This window comes from Amphiura filiformis, chromosome 8 (assembly GCF_039555335.1).
Source record: "Amphiura filiformis chromosome 8, Afil_fr2py, whole genome shotgun sequence".
Classification (NCBI taxonomy): Eukaryota; Metazoa; Echinodermata; class Ophiuroidea; order Amphilepidida; family Amphiuridae; genus Amphiura; species Amphiura filiformis.
In genome coordinates this window covers 22,249,366-22,271,082 of record NC_092635.1, presented here as the reverse complement: position 1 = coordinate 22,271,082, position 21,717 = coordinate 22,249,366, and the positions used below count along the sequence as shown (strand labels likewise).

At 37.0% G+C, this 21,717-nt stretch overlaps 1 protein-coding gene across 1 annotated transcript in view; it reads left to right on the top strand.

Annotated features, from left to right (window-relative positions):
* The window catches only part of LOC140158804 (uncharacterized), a 29,692-nt gene extending 9,029 nt beyond the window's left edge, over window positions 1-20,663 (top strand). The window contains 5 exon segments of the mRNA XM_072182022.1: window positions 2,087-2,246; window positions 2,898-3,028; window positions 14,238-14,462; window positions 15,593-19,104; window positions 19,107-20,663. Coding sequence (XP_072038123.1) covers window positions 2,087-2,246; window positions 2,898-3,028; window positions 14,238-14,462; window positions 15,593-19,104; window positions 19,107-19,670 — 4,592 coding nt within the window. The 3' untranslated portion in view covers window positions 19,671-20,663.
* The last annotated feature ends 1,054 nt before the right edge of the window (window positions 20,664-21,717 follow it).

Here is a 21,717-nt window from a genome sequence, read left to right as displayed (position 1 = left end):
ATATGTCTGATGTGCTCTAATGTCCCACAATAAATACTGTCCAAACGTTCATACCCCACCCTTAAACCATAGAAACCAGTGGTCAAAAGAACAATCATCACCTTGATTTGATCACTTTTTGTCCAAAAATATGATACAAACCAATAGTTAAGAGCACAGTTATTGGTTCACTACCCATGAATTTCATCCATGATTGGGACTATGTTCTTGCCCCCCCCCCTCCAACCTTGCCATGTTCCTCTTTCCTAGGTAAAACAAAATACATTTGGTTTCAAATAGAGTTGTGGATTGCCTTTAAAAAATTAAATCCCAGAGATAATGTGAAATTTTTGCAAGTATCACAATAAACAAAATCCATATTTGTACATTTACTAATAGTAATTTCTATGTATGGCATAAGTGATCATCAAAGTGCATATATAATGAGGCTGTCAACCTTTAATGATGTTTAAAAAATAATTTGCTGTGCTTCAATTATGGTCACAGATACTTTATTGCTTTTAGTGTGCATATATAATTCATTAGACACAAGGTTACATCTACATTATTGCAGTACTTGTGCCATATCATATGGTGTGTAAAAGCAGCTGTCAACATCAGTACTGATTAAATGTTATTAACTTTATTATTTTTTTTTTATTTATCCATTTTGCTCAATATGCAAAGGTCAGTCACTGTGGTTATTAAATAATGTTTGATTTTGTTTTAAAAGCAAGCCTTCATATGTTTATACTTTTTAGCAGCTACAAATACAACTGCATTTTATTTAGTCTGGAAAGTTTGCAAAAGATCAACTTTGATTCACAAGTCTTTTACATATTATCTATTTATTATACCTGCCTATTTATGGGAGCATGGTGGCTGAGAGAGAAACAGGCTCTGACTCATAATCGCAAGGTTGCGGGTTTGAGCCCTGGCAACGCCATCATGTTGTACCCTTAGGAGGCACTTTATATTGATTACTCCTTTCCACCCAGATGGGTATCGGCATTCTTAAATGCCGGTAAGGTAATAGACTCACTGTGGAGGAGGTGTGGCGACCAAAGTTCCCCCAGCAACACCTCACAGTGGAGTATGCCTGGCCTAATTACTAACAAAAGAGATGTGCACTCCATCCTGTAAAAAAATGTTACCTTCACCTATTTAAATAGCATTTGCTGACCTCCATTCAACAACCCATAAACACTAAACAATATTAATATTTATATTTATATCCATTTTATTGCCATAAAAAATCACAAACAAATATTTTACAGGATACATAAAAATATACAGTGGAGAGAGGTGCAACAAAATGTCAACAAAATAATTCAAATTATTGCAAATTTGCAGTCCAAATTCCAAAATATAACCTTGTTAATCATGAACGGTCCTTCATTCATCTACACATGGAATGTACTCACATTCCAGGAATTGTGAAATGGACCACCTGCAAAAAGGAGGTTAACAGCTACCTTGGTGACAACCTGTCAGCTTTATCATAATGATATATAGCTGTTAATGTCTTGATATAAAAAACAAAACAAATTGATGCTGGTCATTTAAAAACAAAATGGTTACTGTGCACAGCAACACAACTGATCTCGAATTAATACAACATCAACCCACAGGTTTCATATCAAGAATCTGTTAAAAAACAAACAAGATATTATTTTGATCCCTGAATAAGCAAATCAATGCATTGACAGGTGAATTGTAACCAATAAATCTCAATCGGAAACATTATCAGTCATAAATTTCATAGTTTTGATTTTAATAACGCCTCAATTAAAATTGACTAGCCACCACACCGGAAGCCTATTCCCCATTGCATTATCAGCCAGTGCTCCTGCCACTGTTCCCTAGGCAGCATTGGCTGATGGACAACTTGGGACAGAAACTGCTAGTAACATTGGTTGAAAACACAGTGGGTACTATTATAATACAAGCCTGTTCCGGTAAGCAATTGAAATTGCAATATAAAATGAGGAGGATTCCCCTAATGAAGTGTTATAGAAGTAAGTACATGATGATTAAGTCTCCATTATATACTTCACCAGTTGACAGCAAAGGTAAAGTGTCTGTATTCCTGTTTTGTATACTTCAGATAATAGTTTGTATTCTCTGGGTGCTGGTCGATCAGAAGTAGTTGCTCCATCTCGTGTAGTAGAGGTTGCACATCCTCGCTATCATCATCCAATTCTACCGGAAGAGGAGGAGGAGGAGGAGGAAATTCTGGAAGAAGATGCAGCAGGACCATCTCATAGGTAAAGACTATTTTATTACCAAATTCTGTGTTTCAAACAAATAAAGAATTCAGCAGATTCAGTTTCCTTTTTATTTGGCCAGTCCAGTCATTTATATAGTTGTGATTGGTAGGATGATTAACAGACCGACTCTTTGTTAATTGATTGATTAATTGTAAGAAAATTGCTTTCTTTTCAGGACATGACATGTAATGTTATTGACTTCTGCTGTTGCCATGGATAGCAGTGAATTCATGCCATGGTCAGTAATTGAGATAGTGAGGTTTCAAGGAAAACTGATTACAGGGTTCCCCAGTCCTTGAGAGTCCTTGAAAGTCCTTGAATTTGAAAACACCTTTTCAAGGCCTTGAAAGTCCTGGAAATTTGCACAAGGTCCACGAAAGTCCTTGAAAATTGGATTTTAAAGTATTGAAGTATAATTTTGACAACATTTGGGGAGTAGAGAGGAGTTGTCATTTTCGTTAATACGTGCCGCATTGCAGAGCCGCATCATGATTTTTGTGATATGGTAAGTCCTTGAAAATCATGCTTTTGGACCTCAAAAGTCCTTGAAAAGTCTTTGAATTTTAAAGGCTTCAAGGTGCGGGACCCTGTGATTAGTTTGAATTCACTGAAAAGTCATAATTACCCATTTTCATCCTTCCCTACTAGGTTTGCTGGAGAGGATATCCTAGGACGACATTATTTTGCCAGAAGATTGAATAGAGATTTGTCTGCATCTGTGTCTTCAAGCGCATCTGATTTGTCATCCTTCTCATTCCTAGGACTTGGTCGACATCCAGGTAAGGATGATCCATGTATGTACGTCATCCACCAGTGGAGCTCCTGCGCCCCTCCGCAGAACATCCGGTAGTGGATGTTCTGCGCTCGAGGGCGCAGAGAATCCACTGTCGGAGTTGCTGCGCTTCGGAAGTAAAATAATAGATTTTTCGTATTATAATAACGGTGGATCATTGCTGCGCTCGGGCGCAGAACATCCACTGTCGGAGAAACTGCGCCCGGTCGCAGTCCCTTATATGTAACGGTGGATCATTGCTGCGCTCGGCGCAGAACATCCACTGTCGGAGTAACTGCGCTCGAAGTAAAATAATATATTTTCTTATTATAATAACGGTGGATCATTTCTGCGCTCGGGCGCAGAACATCCACTGTCGGAGTAACTGCGCCCGGGCGCAGTCCCTTATAGGTAACGGTGGATCATTGCTGCGCTCGGGCGCAGAACATCCACTGTCGGAGTTGCTGCGCTCGGAAGTAAAATAATATATTTTCTTATTATAATAACGGTGGATCATTTCTGCGCTCGGGCGCAGAACATCCACTGTCGGAGTTCATCGCCAGGCGCAGTCCCTTATAGGTAACGGTGGATCATTGCTGCGCTCGGCGCAGAACATCCACTGTTGGAGTTACTAAACGCTCGGAAGCAATATACATTTTCTTATTATAATAACGGTGGATCATTTCTGCGCTCATCCACTGTCGGAGTTGATCTTTCCGAAAGTGAATTATTTTCTTATTTTATTAATAAAATGCAATATGCATCGTATAATAACTAATATTTTCTTATTATATAAAAATAATATGCATGCTTATAATAACTAAACTCCGAGAAGTATATTTTCTTATTATAATAACGGTGGAAGTAAAATTTCTTATTAATAAATATACATGCGTATAATAACTAGTATTAGGCCTATTATAATAACTATAACTCCAAATTGACAGCAAAATAATGCATTTTCTTAATGAAATTACGGCGGATCATTGCTGCGCTCGGGCGCAGAAAATCCACTACCGGAGCTTCTGCGCTCGGAAGTCAAATAAATTATTTTATTATTTTATTAATAAAATACAATATGCATCATTATAATAAGTAATATTTTCTTATTATATTAATAAAAAATAATCAAAATAATAGATTTTCGTATTATAATAACGGTGGATCGTTGCTGCGCTCGGGCGCAGAACATCCACTGTTGGAGTAACTGCGCTCGGAAGCAATATAATACATTTTCTTATTATAATACTGGTGGATCATTTCTGCGCTCGGGGGGTGGGGGGGGGGGGCGCAGAACATCCACTGTTGGAGTAACTGCGCTCGGAAGTAAAATAATATATTTTCTTATTATAATAACGGTGGATCATTGCTGCGCTCGGGCGCAGAACATCCACTGTCGGAGTAACTGCGCTCGGAAGTAAAATAATATATTTTCTTATTATAATAACGGTGGATCATTTCTGCGCTCGGGCGCAGAACATCCACTGTCGAGTTCTGCGCCCGGGCGCAGTCCCTTATCGGTAACGGTGGATCATTGCTGCGCTCGGGCGCAGAACATCCACTGTCGGAGTTGCTGCGCTCGGAAGTAAAATAATATATTTTCTTATTATAATAACGGTGGATCATTTCTGCGCCGGGCGCAGAACATCCACTGTCGGAGTTCATCGCCAGGCGCAGTCCCTTATAGGTAACGGTGGATCATTGCTGCGCTCGGGCGCAGAACATCCACTGTTGGAGTTACTAAGCTTCGGAAGCAATATAATACATTTTCTTATTATAATAACGGTGGATCATTTCTGCGCTCATCCACTGTCGGAGTTGATGCTTTCGAAGTGAATTATTTTCTTATTTTATTAATAAAATGCAATATGCATGCGTATAATAACTAATATTTTCTTATTATATAAAAATAATATGCATGCTTATAATAACTAAACTCCGAGAAGTATATTTTCTTATTATAATAACGGTGGAAGTAAAATTTCTTATTAATAAATATACATGCGTATAATAACTAGTATTAGGCCTATTATAATAACTATAACTCCAAATTGACAGCAAAATAATGCATTTTCTTAATGAAATTACGGGGCATCATTGCTGCGCTCGGGCGAAGAAAATCCACTACCGGAGCTTCTGCTCGGAAGTCAAATAAATTATTTTATTATTTTATTAATAAAATACAATATGCATGCGTATAATAAGTAATATTTTCTTATTATATTAATAAAAAATAATCAAAATAATAGATTTTCGTATTATAATAACGGTGGATCGTTGCTGCGCTCGGGCGCAGAACATCCACTGTTGGAGTAACTGTGCTCGGAAGCAATATAATACATTTTCTTATTATAATACTGGTGGATCATTTCTGCGCTCGGGGGGTGGGGGGCGCCAGAACATCCACTGTTGGAGTAACTGCGCCGAAGTAAAATAATATATTTTCTTATTATAATAACGGTGGATCATTTCTGCGCTCGGGCGCAGAACATCCACTGTCGGAGTAACCGCGCCGGAAGTAAAATAATATATTTTCTTATTATAATAACGGTGGATCATTTCTGCGCTCGGGCGCAGAACATCCACTGTCGGAGTAACTGCGCCCGGGCGCAGTCCCTTATAGGTAACGGTGGATCATTGCTGCGCTCGGGCGCAGAACATCCACTGTCGGAGTTGCTGCGCCGGAAGTAAAATAATATATTTTCTTATTATAATAACGGTGGATCATTTCTGCGCTCGGGCGCAGAACATCCACTGGCGGAGTTCATGCGCCCGGGCGCAGTCCCTTATAGGTAACGGTGGATCATTGCTGCGCTCGGGCGCAGAACATCCACTGTTGGAGTTGCTGCCCTCGGAAGCAATATAATACATTTTCTTATTATAATAACGGTGGATCATTTCTAAGCGCTCATCCACTGTCGGAGTTGATGCGCTCGAAGTGAATTATTTTCTTATTTTATTAATAAAATGCAATATGCATGCGTATAATAACTAATATTTTCTTATTATATAAAAATAATATGCATGCTTATAATAACTAAACTCCGAGAAGTATATTTTCTTATTATAATAACGGTGGAAGTAAAATTTCTTATTAATAAATATACATGCGTATAATAACTAGTATTAGGCCTATTATAATAACTATAACTCCAAATTGACAGCAAAATAATGCATTTTCGTAAATGAAATTACGGCGGATCATTACTAACGCTTTCGGCAGAAAATCCACTACCGAGCTTCTACGCTCGGAAGTCAAATAAATTATTTTATTATTTTATTAATAAAATACAATATGCATCGTATAATAAGTAATATTTTCTTATTATATTAATAAAAATAATCAAAATAATAGATTTTAGTATTATAATAACGGTGGATCGTTGCTGCGCTCGGCGCAGAACATCCACTGTTGGAGTAACTGCGCTCGGAAGCAATATAATACATTTTCTTATTATAATACTGGTGGATCATTTCTGCGCTCGGGGGGGGGGCGCAGAACATCCACTGTTGGAGTAACTGCGCTCGGAAGTAAAATAATATATTTTCTTATTATAATAACGGTGGATCATTTCTGCGCTCGGGCGCAGAACATCCACTGTCGGAGTAACTGTGATTGTGCGCAGGCTCCGATAGATAACGGTGGGTCATTGCTGCGCTCGGGCGCAGAACATCCACTGTCGGAGTTGCTGCGCTCGGAAGTAAAATAATATATTTTCTTATTATAATAACGGTGGATCATTTCTGCGCTCGGGCGCAGAACATCCACTGTCGGAGTTCATCGCCCGGCGCAGTCCCTTATAGGTAACGGTGGATCATTGCTGCGCTCGGGCGCAGAACATCCACTGTTGGAGTTAAGGCGCTTTCGGAAGCAATATAATACATTTTCTTATTATAATAACGGTGGATCATTTCTGCGCTCATCCACTGTCGGAGTTGATGGGCCCGGAAGTGGATGATTAGCTTATGTGAGTAATAAAATGTGATATGCGTACGTGTATAACTAATATTTTCTTATTATATAAAAATAATATGCATGCTTATAATAACTAAACTCCGAGAAGTATATTTTCTTATTATAATAACGGTGGAAGTAAAATTTCTTATTAATAAATATACATGCGTATAATAACTAGTATTAGGCCTATTATAATAACTATAACTCCAAATTGACAGCAAAATAATGCATTTTCTTAATGAAATTACGGCGGATCATTGCTGCGCTCAGGCAGAAAATCCACTACCGAGCTTCTGCGCTCGGAAGTCAAATAAATTATTTTATTATTTTATTAATAAAATACAATATGCATACGTATAATAAGTAATATTTTCTTATTATATTAATAAAAAATAATCAAAATAATAGATTTTCGTATTATAATAACGGTGGATCGTTGCTGCGCTCGGCGCAGAACATCCACTGTTGGAGTAACTTTCGGAAGCAATATAATACATTTTCTTATTATAATACTGGTGGATCATTTCTGCGCTCGGGGGGTGGGGCAGAACATCCACTGTTGGAGTAACTGCGCTCGGAAGTAAAATAATATATTTTCTTATTATAATAACGGTGGATCATTTCTGCGCTCGGGCGCAGAACATCCACTGTCGGAGTAACTGCGCCCGGGCGCAGTCCCTTATAAATAACGGTGGATCATTGCTGCGCTCGGGCGCAGAACATCCACTGTCGGAGTTAAGCTTTCGGAAGTAAAATAATATATTTTCTTATTATAATAACGGTGGATCATTTCTGCGCTCGGGCGCAGAACATCCACTGTCGGAGTTCATCGCCCGGCGCAGTCCCTTATAGGTAACGGTGGATCATTGCTGCGCTCGGGCGCAGAACATCCACTGTTGGAGTTGCTAACGCTTCGGAAGCAATATAATACATTTTCTTATTATAATAACGGTGGATCATTTCTGCGCTCATCCACTGTCGGAGTTGATGCGCTCGGAAGTGAATTATTTTCTTATTTTATTAATAAAATGCAATATGCATGCGTATAATAACTAATATTTTCTTATTATATAAAAATAATATGCATGCTTATAATAACTAAACTCCGAGAAGTATATTTTCTTATTATAATAACGGTGGAAGTAAAATTTCTTATTAATAAATATACATGCGTATAATAACTAGTATTAGGCCTATTATAATAACTATAACTCCAAATTGACAGCAAAATAATGCATTTTCTTAATGAAATTACGGCGGATCATTGCTGCGCTCGGGCGCAGAAAATCCACTACCGGAGCTTCTGCGCTCGGAAGTCAAATAAATTATTTTATTATTTTATTAATAAAATACAATATGCATCGATAATAAGTAATATTTTCTTATTATATTAATAAAAAATAATCAAAATAATAGATTTTCGTATTATAATAACGGTGGATCGTTGCTAGCTCGGCGCAGAACATCCACTGTTGGAGTAACTTCTTAACGCGGAAGCAATATAATACATTTTCTTATTATAATACTGGTGGATCATTTCTGCGCTCGGGGGGTGGGGGGGCAGAACATCCACTGTTGGAGTAACTGCGCTCGGAAGTAAAATTTCTTATTAATAAATATACATGCGTATAATAACTAGTATTAGGCCTATTATAATAACTATAACTCCAAATTGACAGCAAAATAATGCATTTTCTTATTGAAATTACGGCGGATCATTGCTGCGCTCGTGCGCAGAAAATCCACTGTCGGAGCTTCTGCGCTCGGAAGTCAAATAAATAATTTTCTTCTTTTATTAATAAAATACAATATGCATGCGTATAATAACTAATATTTTCTTATTATATTAATAAAAATAATCAAAATAATAGATTTTCTTATTATAATAACGGTGGATCATTGCTGCGCTCAGGCGCAGAACATCCACTGTCGGGAGTTGATGCGCCCGGCGCAGTCCCTTATATGTAACGGTGGATCATTTCTGCGCTCGGGCGTAGAAGATCCACTGTTGGAGTAACTTCGCTCGGAAGTAAAAAAAAAAAGAGTCTAGAGTCTAATATAATATAATATGTTTTTTCTCATTTTACGTTTATTTTTTGTTTTCTTTCATCTACATTCTTTTCTTCTTTTGTCTTTTTTTTTCTTTCCTTTTTTTTCCGTTCACGTTTCCTTGTCGGTACTTTTCATGTAACCGCAATTGCTCTCTCAGATAATTCCTATTCAAATATAATTCTGATTGACACATGACCACTTGCAATTCGGCCTTTGTTAGTCAACAGATAAGTAGGTGGATTCCCAAACAAGCGGAGGGGGTCCAAAAATTAGCATAAGCGAAGATCAATGTCAATTTTAAATCCACGGCAGAGGATAATTATGGGCCGTCATTTTGTGGTTAGAGATTAAAGGAACCGATAAGCGTGGTTTCATGTCGCCGCAGCTAGGCTACACCAAGGACTACGATATATCAGGATATATAGAGCGAATAAGGAAATCACAAACGCTATTTTCTTATTATGTTAATAAAATATAATATGCATGCGTATAATAACTTAATTCCGAGAAGTTTATTGCTATTAGTATATTTATTTTATTTATTCATTGGAACATACACTTTTGTATCAGTGGCACACGCCTAACCAGCGGTGCGTTCAAAAACAACAAATATACATACAAGAAACAAAATTATAACACAATTGAATATAGTCCTACATACAAAATTATGGCCTTAGTACAAAAATTAAGGGGTACTACACCCCTCGATAAATTTGTGTCTATTTTTGCATTTTCTCACAAACTAATAACACACTGGTAACAAAATTAATGTATATTATAGGGGCAAGGAATCCAATTACTACACCGCTTGTCTTGAGTCATTGAAATTTCAGTGTAATAATTGGATTCCTTGCCCCAATAATATACATAACTTTACCAGTGTGTTATTATTTTTGAGAAAAATGCAAAATAATCAAAAATTACCACAGGTGTAGTACCCCTAAAGAAAAAGAAATTGCCTGTCTCTGAACCCAAGTTGACTTGAAATGGGTCCTTATCAGGAAGAAACTGCTGGATCATTTCTGCGCTCGGGCGCAGAACATCCACTGTCGGAGTTGATGCGCCCGGGCGCAGTCCCTTATATGTAACGGTGGATCATTACTGCGCTGGGCGCAGAAAATCCACTATCGAGACTTCTGCGCTTCGGAAGTCAAATAAATTGTTTTCTTATTTTATTAATAAAATATTATTATGCATGTGTATAACAACTGACAGCAAAATAATCGATTTTCTTATTATAATAACGATGGATCATTGCTGCTTCCGAGCATAGAACATCCACTGTTGTTGTTTTTTTTGAGTAAGTCGCCGGAAGAAAAAAAAAGTCTAGAGTCTAATATAATATAATATGTTTTTTGTTTTTGTTTGTTTTGGGATTTTTTCTCATTTTACATTTATTTTCTGTTTTCTTTCATCTTCATTCTTTTCTTCTTTTGTCTTTTTTTTCTTTCCTTTTTTTTCCGTTCACGTTTCCTTGTCGGTACTTTTCATGTAACCGCAAATGCTTTCTCAGATAATTCCGATGAAAAACGATGAAGAAAAAAGAATGAAGAAGAAAGAAAACAGTAAAGAAATGAAACTTGTAAAAAATTGCTTATATTCTTTGTAATTATTATTATAGTTATATTATTATAATTATTATTGGTATTATAGTTGTCCTATATTTTGTGCAATGAGATGAGATAAACTATGAAACTCCGTTTAGTGGATTCTCACTTTGACAACAAACTTTTTTTAAAGCGGCCTGGAATGTTCTTGACAATTATATTAGGAATAAACATGACAAAAACCTCGAATACACACCAATATATTTGGAACAAGAAAAGCAATATATAATTATTGTAATGATAATGTCAATACATTTGGAGTTATAGTTATTATACGCATGCCTATATATTATTTTGTTTTGTTATAATCTGAGCTTCCAAAATTTCAATAAGAAAATGTATTATTTTGCTTTCAATTTGGAGTTATAATAGGCCCAATACTAGTTATTATACGCATGTATATTTATTAATATAGGCCTAATAAGAAAATGTATTATTTTGCTTCCGGCGCATCAACTCCGACAGTGGATGTTCTACGCCCCGAGCGCAGAAATGATCCACCGTTATTATAATACTAAAATGTATTATTTTACTTCGGCGCAGCAACTCCAACAGTGGATGTTCTGCGCCCGATCGCAGCAATGATCCACCGTTACATATAAGGGACTGCGCCCGGGCGCAGCCACTCCGACAGTGGATGTTCTGCGCCCGGGCGCAGCAATGATCCACCGTTACAACTGCGCCAATCATGAAAAGAAACTGCGGCAGTGGATTATATAAAAAAAAAAAAAAAAATGATCCACTGATATTATAATATTAAGAAAATATGTAATTTTATTTCCGAGCGCAGTTATTTCAAAAAAAACAAACAAAAAAATGGCCGACCCTACTTGAAAGGTCCGTCCGCCCGTAGAACAGGGTTTCTTTTTTTCGACCTTATCGGTTCCTTTTATCTATTAACCACAAAATGACACCTACTTATCTGGTGACTAACAAAGGCGAATTGCAAGTGGACATGTGTCAATCAGAATTATATTTGAATAGGAATTATTTGCGGTTACATGAGAAGTACCGACAAGGAAAGCGTGAACGAAAAAAAAAGATGAAGAAAAAGAATGAAGAAAAAAAAAAGAAAACAGTAAAGAAATGAAACTTGTAAGACCAATAGACCTAATAGTGATAAACTTCTCCGTGGCGCTAATATAATAAGTTTTATTATAATCTGAGCTTGCGACGCATTATATAGACCTAATAGTAAATATCAATAAACTTCTCGGAGTTATAGTTATTATTATACGCATGCATAGGCCTAATAGTAATCAACTTCTCCGTAGAGCTATTACAATAAAAAATATATTATTAATATAATAAGAAAATAATTTATTTAGCTTCGGCGCATCAACTCCGACAGTGGATTCTTTAACGCTCGAGCATCAATGATCCACCGTTATTTTAATAAGAAAATCCATTATTTTGCTTTTCGGCGCCAGACCTAATAATAGTAAATATCAATAAACTTCTCGGAGTTATAGTTATTTATTATACGCATGCATAGGCCTAATAGAAATAATAAGAAAATGTATTATTTTGCTTCCAAGCGCATCAACTCCGACAGTGGATGTTCTACGCCCCGAGCGCAGAAATGATCCACCGTTATTTCAATAAGAAAATCCATTATTTTGCTTCCGGCGCAGTTACTCCAACAGTGGATGTTCTGCGCCCGGCGCAACAATGATCCACCGTTATTATAATAAGAAAATCTATTATTTTGCTGTCAATTCGGTTATACTATAGCAATAAACTTCTCGGAGTTACGCATGCATAATTATATTTTATTAATAAAATAAGAAACTAATTTATTTGAATTTCGAGCGCAGAAGCTCCGACAGTGGATTTTCTGCGCCCGAGCGCAGCAATGATCCGCCGTAATTTCAATAAGAAAATGTATTATTTTGCTTTCAATTTGGAGTTATAATAGGCCTAATACTAGTTATTATACGCATGTATATTTATTAATATAGGCCTAATAAGAAAATGTATTATTTTGCTTCCGGCGCATCAACTCCGACAGTGGATGTTCTACGCCCCGAGCGCAGAAATGATCCACCGTTATTTCAATAAGAAAATCCATTATTTTGCTTCCGAGCGCAGTTACTCCAACAGTGGATGTTCTGCGCCCGAGCGCAGCAATGATCCACCGTTATTATACTAAGAAAATCTATTATTTTGCTGTCAATTCGGTTATACTATAGCAATAAACTTCTCGGAGTTTAGTTATTATACATATGCATAATTATATTTTATTAATAAAATAAGAAAATAATTTATTTGACTTCCGGCGTAGAAGCTCCGAAAGTGATCCGCCGTAATTTCAATAAGAAAATGTATTATTTTGCTTTCAATTTGGAGTTATAATAGGCCCAATACTAGTTATTATACGCATGTATATTTATTAATATAGGCCTAATAAGAAAATGTATTATTTTGCTTCGGCGCATCAACTCCGACAGTGGATGTTCTGCGCCCCGAGCGCAGAAATGATCCACCGTTATTATAATACTGAAAATGTATTATTTTACTTCGGCGCCTTAACTCCAACAGTGGATGTTCTGCCCGGCGCAACAATGATCCACCGTTACATATAAGGACTGCGCCCGGCGCAGCAAACTCCGACAGTGGATGTTCTGCGCCCGGCGCAGCAATGATCCACCGTTATTATAATACGAAAATGTATTATTTTACTTCCGGCGCCTTAACTCCGACAGTGATTCTCTGCGCCCGGCGCAGCAATGATCCACCGTTACATATAAGGGACTGCGCCCGGCGCATCAACTCCGATAGTGGATGTTCTGCGCCCGGCGCGAAATGATCCACCGTTATTATAATAAGAAAATCTATTATTTTGCTTCCGGCGCGAGTTACTCCAACAGTGGATGTTCTGCGCCCGGCGCAACAATGATCCACCGTTACCTATAAGGGACTGCGCCCGGCGCATAAACTCCGATAGTGGATGTTCTGCGCCCGGCGCAGAAATGATCCACCGTTATTATAATAAGAAAATCTATTATTTTGCTTCCGGCGCAGTTACTCCAACAGTGGATGTTCTGCGCCCGGCGCAACAATGATCCACCGTTACCTATAAGGGACTGCGCCCGGCGCAGCAACTCCGACAGTGGATTCTCTGCGCCCCGAGCGCAGAACATCCACTACCGGAAGTTCTGCGGAGGGGCGCAGGAGCTCCACTGGTGGATGACGTACATAACTCGATGATCTTTGAATAACAGATCACTATTTAGGATATTAAATCACAGCAAGGTCCAATCGTCTAGGCAGATCAAAGCTTGCTTGCAGGTTTCTTGATTTTGACCTGGGTTTTTTTATATATTCGATTGTTAACAAAATTCACTGACCAGCACATATTTGAACTCATTGAACCCCAATAGGCTGTGGAATGCCGGTTATTGGTTTTAAGGGTAAATTTAGAACAGACAATTTATTCTAGCCATAGAAGAGCATTGAAGTCCTGAAATGTAGCAGATAGAACCAGGCTTATATACCAAGCTAGCTTTCCATTGCAGAGTTGTCAAACATTGCACAGCATTTATATTTAAAGGTGTTGATTGTTGAAGACCTAATTATTTTATTTTTCGACCTCTTAGGTCGGCGATCCATGCATAGACAACACAGCGATGATATGAGCGAAATCAGCTCTGTCTTTACAGATGGCTCCGATGATTTACCAGCTAACATGATGGTTGGAACAACCAAACCTGGCCCTAAACAGTACAAACATAAACGAGCTGAGAGACTTAATACCAGGCTAAACTACTTGGTGTTGCTGGTGTTAGCATCAGTTTTGGCTCTAGGTATTGGCCATTATGTGGGTAAGTTACAAGAAGGAGCAAATACTAAACTTAACTACTTATAATGGCATGTAGTAGCTAAGGTAGATAGATAGTTACTTAATTTATTTTCCATATAAGAATATACTTTGATCAGCTCGTAATCGACAGCAATTGTTAGGCTTTTACCACTACGCCGAAAGGTAGACCCACATTAAGAGTGTTATAGTTGACCTGTCTGGTCTATATGGTGCATGTTAGATAAAGTAGACAAAGTATAGGACTTCAATTAATAATTTGCGATGCTTCTGGCGAGATGTCACGAGGCAGTTTCAACATAAAATGTATTGATATTAATCTGCGAATTACGAGTTGATCAAACTTTAGCTCTGTTCATGTTATGCTTTGGAAAGTGGTAATATGATATTACATCTTGCTTTGCTCAAGTATGAGATGAAGTGAGATGTATATTTTGAGTTGCATTTGTCTTACAAATTCACAGTCCTTCACCAATTGCAGAGGATACTGAGAAAGCAATTGGTCAGTGTAGCCAGATACCAACTTGATTTTCCATTTTTGAGATTTTGTATTTATTGCACATAGATTACTTTGCAGCAGGCTAGCAACAACAAAATCCAAATTGGATCAGATTGCCAACTTAATTTAAACAAAGACTCACTATTGGGTCAGTCTGAAGAAATCAGGGCATCCAGTCCACTCTAAAGAACTCTTAATAAATAATGAGACCTGAGCGCAAGAAGACCGTAAGTTCATTTGGCCCCTCAACATGTACACATTAATGTTGCGTATAGTTCCGTATAGTTTGGTAATGTTTTATACATGTTCAGGGGCCAAAACAAATCTTTTACAACCTTTCATGATGTTTTCACCCTAGAACATGTATTAAACATTATAAAACCCTAAGAAACTATACATAACTTTAGTGTATACATGTTGAGGGGCCAAGTGGACTTAAGGTCTTCTTGCGTTCAGGTCTTTGTCGCTACAATAGCTTGGTAAATATTTGATATAGCATTGTACCAGTAGCAAACTGATGGACCTGATTTTCAATCAAATATAGTCAGACTTTGTTTTGTGTTGAGTAACTGTCATTAATTTTATGTGTTGGAAAAGTTTCAGTCCAGTAATATTAACTTCTATTTTATTTTCAGGATCTTATCAAGAAAAATACTACAAGCACCATGTCCGACAGGGCCAAGTAAAACGGCTAAGAGAACTACAAGATGACCTGATCACCTGCCTGGACAAGAGGACAACGGAGACAGATGATAAGAAGACATTCTCAGACATGGTCAAGTCCCTACTAGGAGACAGTGTTAAAGATGATTCAGAACAGGTGCTAATAAGTGATGAGAATAATATAGGTCAAGATGATAATGATGAGGAGGATGAAAACTTAGATTGTGATTCTTGTAGGGAGGGTAAGAATCGTTATTCTGAAAAGTGTAATACATTATGTGTACAGGGGGGTTTCTGGGCGGAGTTAGATGAAGCCATATCGGAACTGCCTCTGCCTGAAGAGAGTATGGCAGAAATGTTTACTCCTGATTTTGTAGAAGATGATTCAGAAGAGGATGTTAGTACTGCCGAGTCTGCAGAAGACAACACTAGCACACTCAAAGACATTCCAGTGGAAAATGAAGCATCTGAGAAAGAAGGTGTAACAAAGGTAGAAAATCTGCAGGACACTTCACCTAAGTCTGATGACAAGCAAGGAGGGTTCTGGGCAGAAATAGATGAAGCAATTTGGGACATGCCTCTTCCGGAAGAGTCTATATCTGACTTTCCAGCTGACGAAGATTCAGATTTACCATACTTTGATATTGAGAATGATTTTGGAGATGAAATTACAACAACAGATAAACCACAATGTGATGATCATTTACCGGAAGAGCTTCCAGTTGAAGATGTCGAGATTCAAACTGATGATGTCAGTGTGGAAGAATCTCAACAGGAGGAAACTACAGATAAACAGAACCAGGAGGAACAGATGTACAGCTATGAAGAGGCTATGGCAATTAAAGATAAGTTTGAGAAGAAGCGAAACAAGTTAGAGAAGCAAGACAATTTAGAGGAGGAAGAAATTGGTTATATTCCGGAGCAATTCATTGTAATGCCTGAACATGGTGAGGAGGAAGTAGTGACCATCATTGTGGAAAAGAAACAGGACAAATTGGAGGAGGAGGAAGATGGATATATTGATGAGAAAGTTATTATCTTACCACCCATATATTTAAAAGAAGAGGATACTGTCAGTATTGATGAAGAGGGTGATGAGAAAGTCATGCTATCTCCAGTTACAAAAGAAGAGGGGGAAGAGATTAGTATCAGTATTGGTGAAGAGGATGCTGAGAAAGTTATCATCATGACACCTCCAGTTGTAAACAAAGAGGAAGAAGAAGAGATTACTATCAGTATTGATGAAGATGATGCTGAGATCGTAATACCTCCAGATATTACTATCAACATTGATGACGAGGATGCTGAGAAAGTTGTCCTCATAACACCTACAGTGGTAAAAGAAGAGGATGAAGAGATTACTATCAGTACTGATGAAAAAATTGCTGAGAAAGTTATCCTCATAACACCTCCAGTAGTAAAAGAAGAGGTAGAGATTACTATTAGTATTTATGAAGATGATGCTGAGCAAGTTACCCTCATGACACATCCAGTTGTAAATGAAGAGGTTATTATCAGCATTGAAGAAGAAGAGGAGGAGGATGATAATTGGGTGTTTATTGAAGTTGAAGATGAAGATGGAAATCTGCATGTTGACAGCACTCCCAAGTTTGAGCATCATCACTCAGAAAGTAGGAAACAAAATGTCTATGTCAATGAAGAAGTTTCTCAAGATACAGTGATTACTGATGAAGAAACCAGTGATATTGCGGAAGATACTCCACAAGAAGATGATGATGGCATGGAACCCACACTGCCTGATTTAGATGAGCAAGATACAGTAATATCTGAAGAAATAACCAGTAATATTGTGATTGATACTCATGAAGATGATATGATGAAGGCAAGACTGCAAGAGTTGGAGGAGCAACTTCAGGTCGCTAAAACCAGAGCTGACATGTGGCAGAAAAAGTATGTTAAAGATCACCATCACAGGCTTCATCCTGAGATGATTGTTGTCAACAGCAACGAAGAAAACATTGAAACAAAAGAGGAACTGGATTCATTCAGGAAGGTGGAAGAACTTCAAGAACAGCTGAATGTAGCTAATAATCGAGCTGACAAATGGCAGAGTCTCCACCGAGAGAAATTGCACACAAGTAGAGAAACAACAAATGAAGATAATACAAAGAAAGACTCCAGTACATCTGATGAACCAAAGGAAAAAATGCATAAAGATAAATGTGGTCCTCTTGGATGCTTTACTGTTTTTGAGAATATCCTTAAAAGCTTCTTAGATTCTGCAGAAGGACAGGAATTTCTCCGATTTGCTAATCTGACTCAAGTACTAAATAATGCTACATTTTGGGAGGAATTTGTCTCGGCAACAAACATCACCGCATATACAATTTCTGATACGGTCTACCAAAGTTACTTAGAATTTCAAGATTATGTCAGGTCTGCCCAGTCTAGTGATTTTGTCAGCAGTTTTAGTGCAGTCCTGGCCCGAGCAGGGAAGAGTGTTGCAACAGCTTTTGGAGCAGTCAAGAATTATTCCACCACAGTCGGAGATAAAGCGCAAACAGCTTGGAGTAATATGAAAAATTACACATCGGACACTATAGATCAGCATAATATCCATTTGAATAATATCAGTCAATTAAAAGAGAAAGTTGCGGCTGCTTGGGATACTGTCAGGAACATGTCTGCAAAGGTTGTTAACAATGACACAAAAAAGAAATTTTCAGAAGTTGTTGGACAAGTCCATGAAAATGTTAAAGAGTATGTCGGTAATTTTCATGAAAATTTCAAGGATATGCGTCAGACGATGAAAGACTCTTGGACATCGGTGAAAGATACTGTTGGCAAGTGGCATCATGAGAAGAAACATGGAAAGAAACATAAGGGTAAGGGGAAGCACCATGACAAGTGGCATAAGGATGAAGATGTTGAACAAACTGGTGGTGAGGAGGATGTGGCAACAGAATCGAGGTCTAGGAAACAAACCAAGAGTGAAGATCATGGGACTGGTAACAAGGAAGGTGTGAAGCATCAGTGCAAGGGTAAGAAATGCCATGAGAAGAAACATGATAAAAAGAAGCAGTTTGGTCCAGAGAAGAAGCAAGAAAAGAAAAATAAACATAAGGATCATGGAAATGAGGATAAGCAGTTTGGTCCAACAAATAAACATGAAACGAAAAATAAACATAAGAATCATGGGCATGAAAAGAAGAAAACTGATTCTAAGAAACACCATAAACAAGAGAAAAGTCACCATCACAAACAGCAAGATCACCAAGAAAAGAATGAGAAGAAACATGGTAAACATGATCATTGGAAGAAGAAGAAACATCAAAGAATGGATACCAAGTGGAATGAAAATATTGATAACCTATGGGATATTGATTGGGAGGATATCTTGAATGTGTTCAACATGAATTGTTACGGAGCATCAGATTGCATGAGTCATCATCGTTCAGACGCTGCCAAGCTTTATGATGAGCTAACAGAGTACAAGAAATGGTTGAAAACACAAGATAGGAAACCCGAAAGTTAAAAGAAGTACGCAAATTCCTTGAAACACTTGGCGACTTTCTCAGTGAACCCGATTTAGACGATGAGGATTTAGAGAATTTGAAAGAGGATTTTGAAGAGGTGCTAGAAAATGTTGGACGATTTGTTCAAGACCAACATGATAGATCAAATGAAAATATTGACGATGACGAGATAGAAATCAATTCAACTGTGATATTGGATGTAGATATGATGAATAAAGAAAACAAAGATGATGACTCGTCACATTCCGTTCCAGAAAGAAGGAAATTTGCTGGATTTGGATATCAGAGTAGTGAAGATGATGATAATTGGTTTTTGAGACGAGCCAAAGACAGAGAGGAGCATTACCAAGACAAGTGGAATCATCCTCCTACTGAGGATATAGGTACAGGTGGACAGGATGTTAATTGGTATCTACACTGGATGCAGGGGAGGACGGATAGTCGTACAGGAGTGACAGTTTGGGATATGTATAGATGGATTACAGACAAGTTTGAGAATAGGGAGGATATGAGACAGTATGATGAAATCAATTGGTTTTTGAAAAGACCCTGAAATGGATTGATTGGATAATTTATTTTGAGACAGTATATGATGAAATCAACTGGTTTTTGAAAAGACCCTGAAATGGATTGATACGAGAATTTATTTTGCCATATTTTTTTATTGTGATTATTATTTCCTTATTGAAGATGATAGTGTGATATGGAAGGGGATTAAAAAGATGCTAGAATTGTTGGTATAAATCATTGAAGTCAGTAATATTTTTGTCTTAGATTGATTATCCACCATGAACCTCTCGTAAAGTTGGCCAGGTCAATTTTGTTTGTTTCATTTTTAGAAAGTATATTTCATAAGCTTAAAAATGATATGCATGTGACTTTATATGATATTAAGAAGCAGAGTTATGGTTAGTTGAACTTGCATTTTCATGCACATAGGACATTTTACACTACAACTCAAAATCAAATTTGCCGACTTAACAAAAGGTTCGTGGCGGACGGTCACAAATTATATAGTGAATATCACTATGTGATTCCACATTTTACGCATATAAAATATCAGTAAAGTCATGTGACCAAACCTAGATATAGAAATGCCATAAAGATTCACTTAATGGCGCACTTGGAGTAAATTTCATGTGCAAATAAAGAGCGCCCTCATCTGAAATTTCAACAAGAATTAATATCCCGTGCCCTTATTTGCTAGTGGTAATTTTACAGGAGGGCACTTTTAGATTGTGCCTAAAATTCCACTGTGTCAAGGGAGCCCATAGCGCCATTTGGCAAACTTTTACAGTATAAACGTTTCATGTGTAAATTTCAGGAAAGAATAATTTTGAAAAAGAATTTTTTGATTATAAAGAGAGTTTGATGTAATGTTTTTTTTCTTCATTAAACTATTGCAACTATAATCAGAAATATTTTCTTTTTTCTTTTTATTTTGAAACACCTGTTATTTAGATATATCATGTTCCTTTAGTATACATAGTATGTGACATGATATGATCCAATCAAACCAATGTTGGCAATAATGAAAATGAGATATTGGCAAAAATAAAGAGTGTACAAAATGAACATATCAAATCTTCATAACTCTACAACCAAGTATGCTTGATATGTGTGGGTTTCAACATCAGTGAGTGTAGGTACTAAGAAAGCTTAGAAATAGTTATAACTCAATTTTCACAATGTCCCACATTGGTCTGAGTGTATCAGATAATGTCACATTATAACATACAGGATAAGGTAATGGTATCTTAAAAGTTACTTTAGTTTTCCTGTAATATATAAAGTATAATATTACAAACAAATTTTGTATAAATTATAATTATGTAAAATTTTGTTAAGTGGAAACTTGTCATAAATATTTTGTAATATACAAAGTTATGTATATGCTTATATTTAGGAAGAAAATAATTGTGTGCATGCTTGTATTCTAGGAATTGTCTTTTTGCGCAGGTCTATGCACATGCAACTTGCACACCTATATACACATGAAAAGGCTGTACTGACATGCACATCTGTGGAATGACTATTTTCAAATCAGGGGCATCTGTTTCCATGGGTGTGATAACCAATCCAATATTCACAAACTGGGATTAAATTGGCTTAGTAGGTGACGTTCATACCTATTTTCATGGCCAGTTTGTTTATTGTTTGAAGCATATATTGGGCTGACTTTTTTCTATGGGCTTCATAATCCAGCTATTTTGGGCTTTTCAGATATGCCTGCTGAGGCCCTATCCATGATCCATTGAATTTTCTTGACATCAAATTTATACAATAATTAAACATTTTTTGAATTATGAAAACATGCAAGCACAAGAAGACTTTACAAATTACATGGATTAACTTTATTTCACAAAAATGTATTAATGTTTTGGACCCTTTACTGTATTTTTTTTAATTACCTTATTGAATTATTGTTATATTATAGACCTCATTTTATTTTCATGTCGTATCATGCCATATAGGGAGTTTATTAAGGTCCTGTCCCATCTATTTAAATCATGCTACAGTTATTTCCCTTTTGTGAATAGTGGACAATATTACTGTATGGAAGCACCTTTCATTGATTTCCTTGACTTGCTTAAAATTCA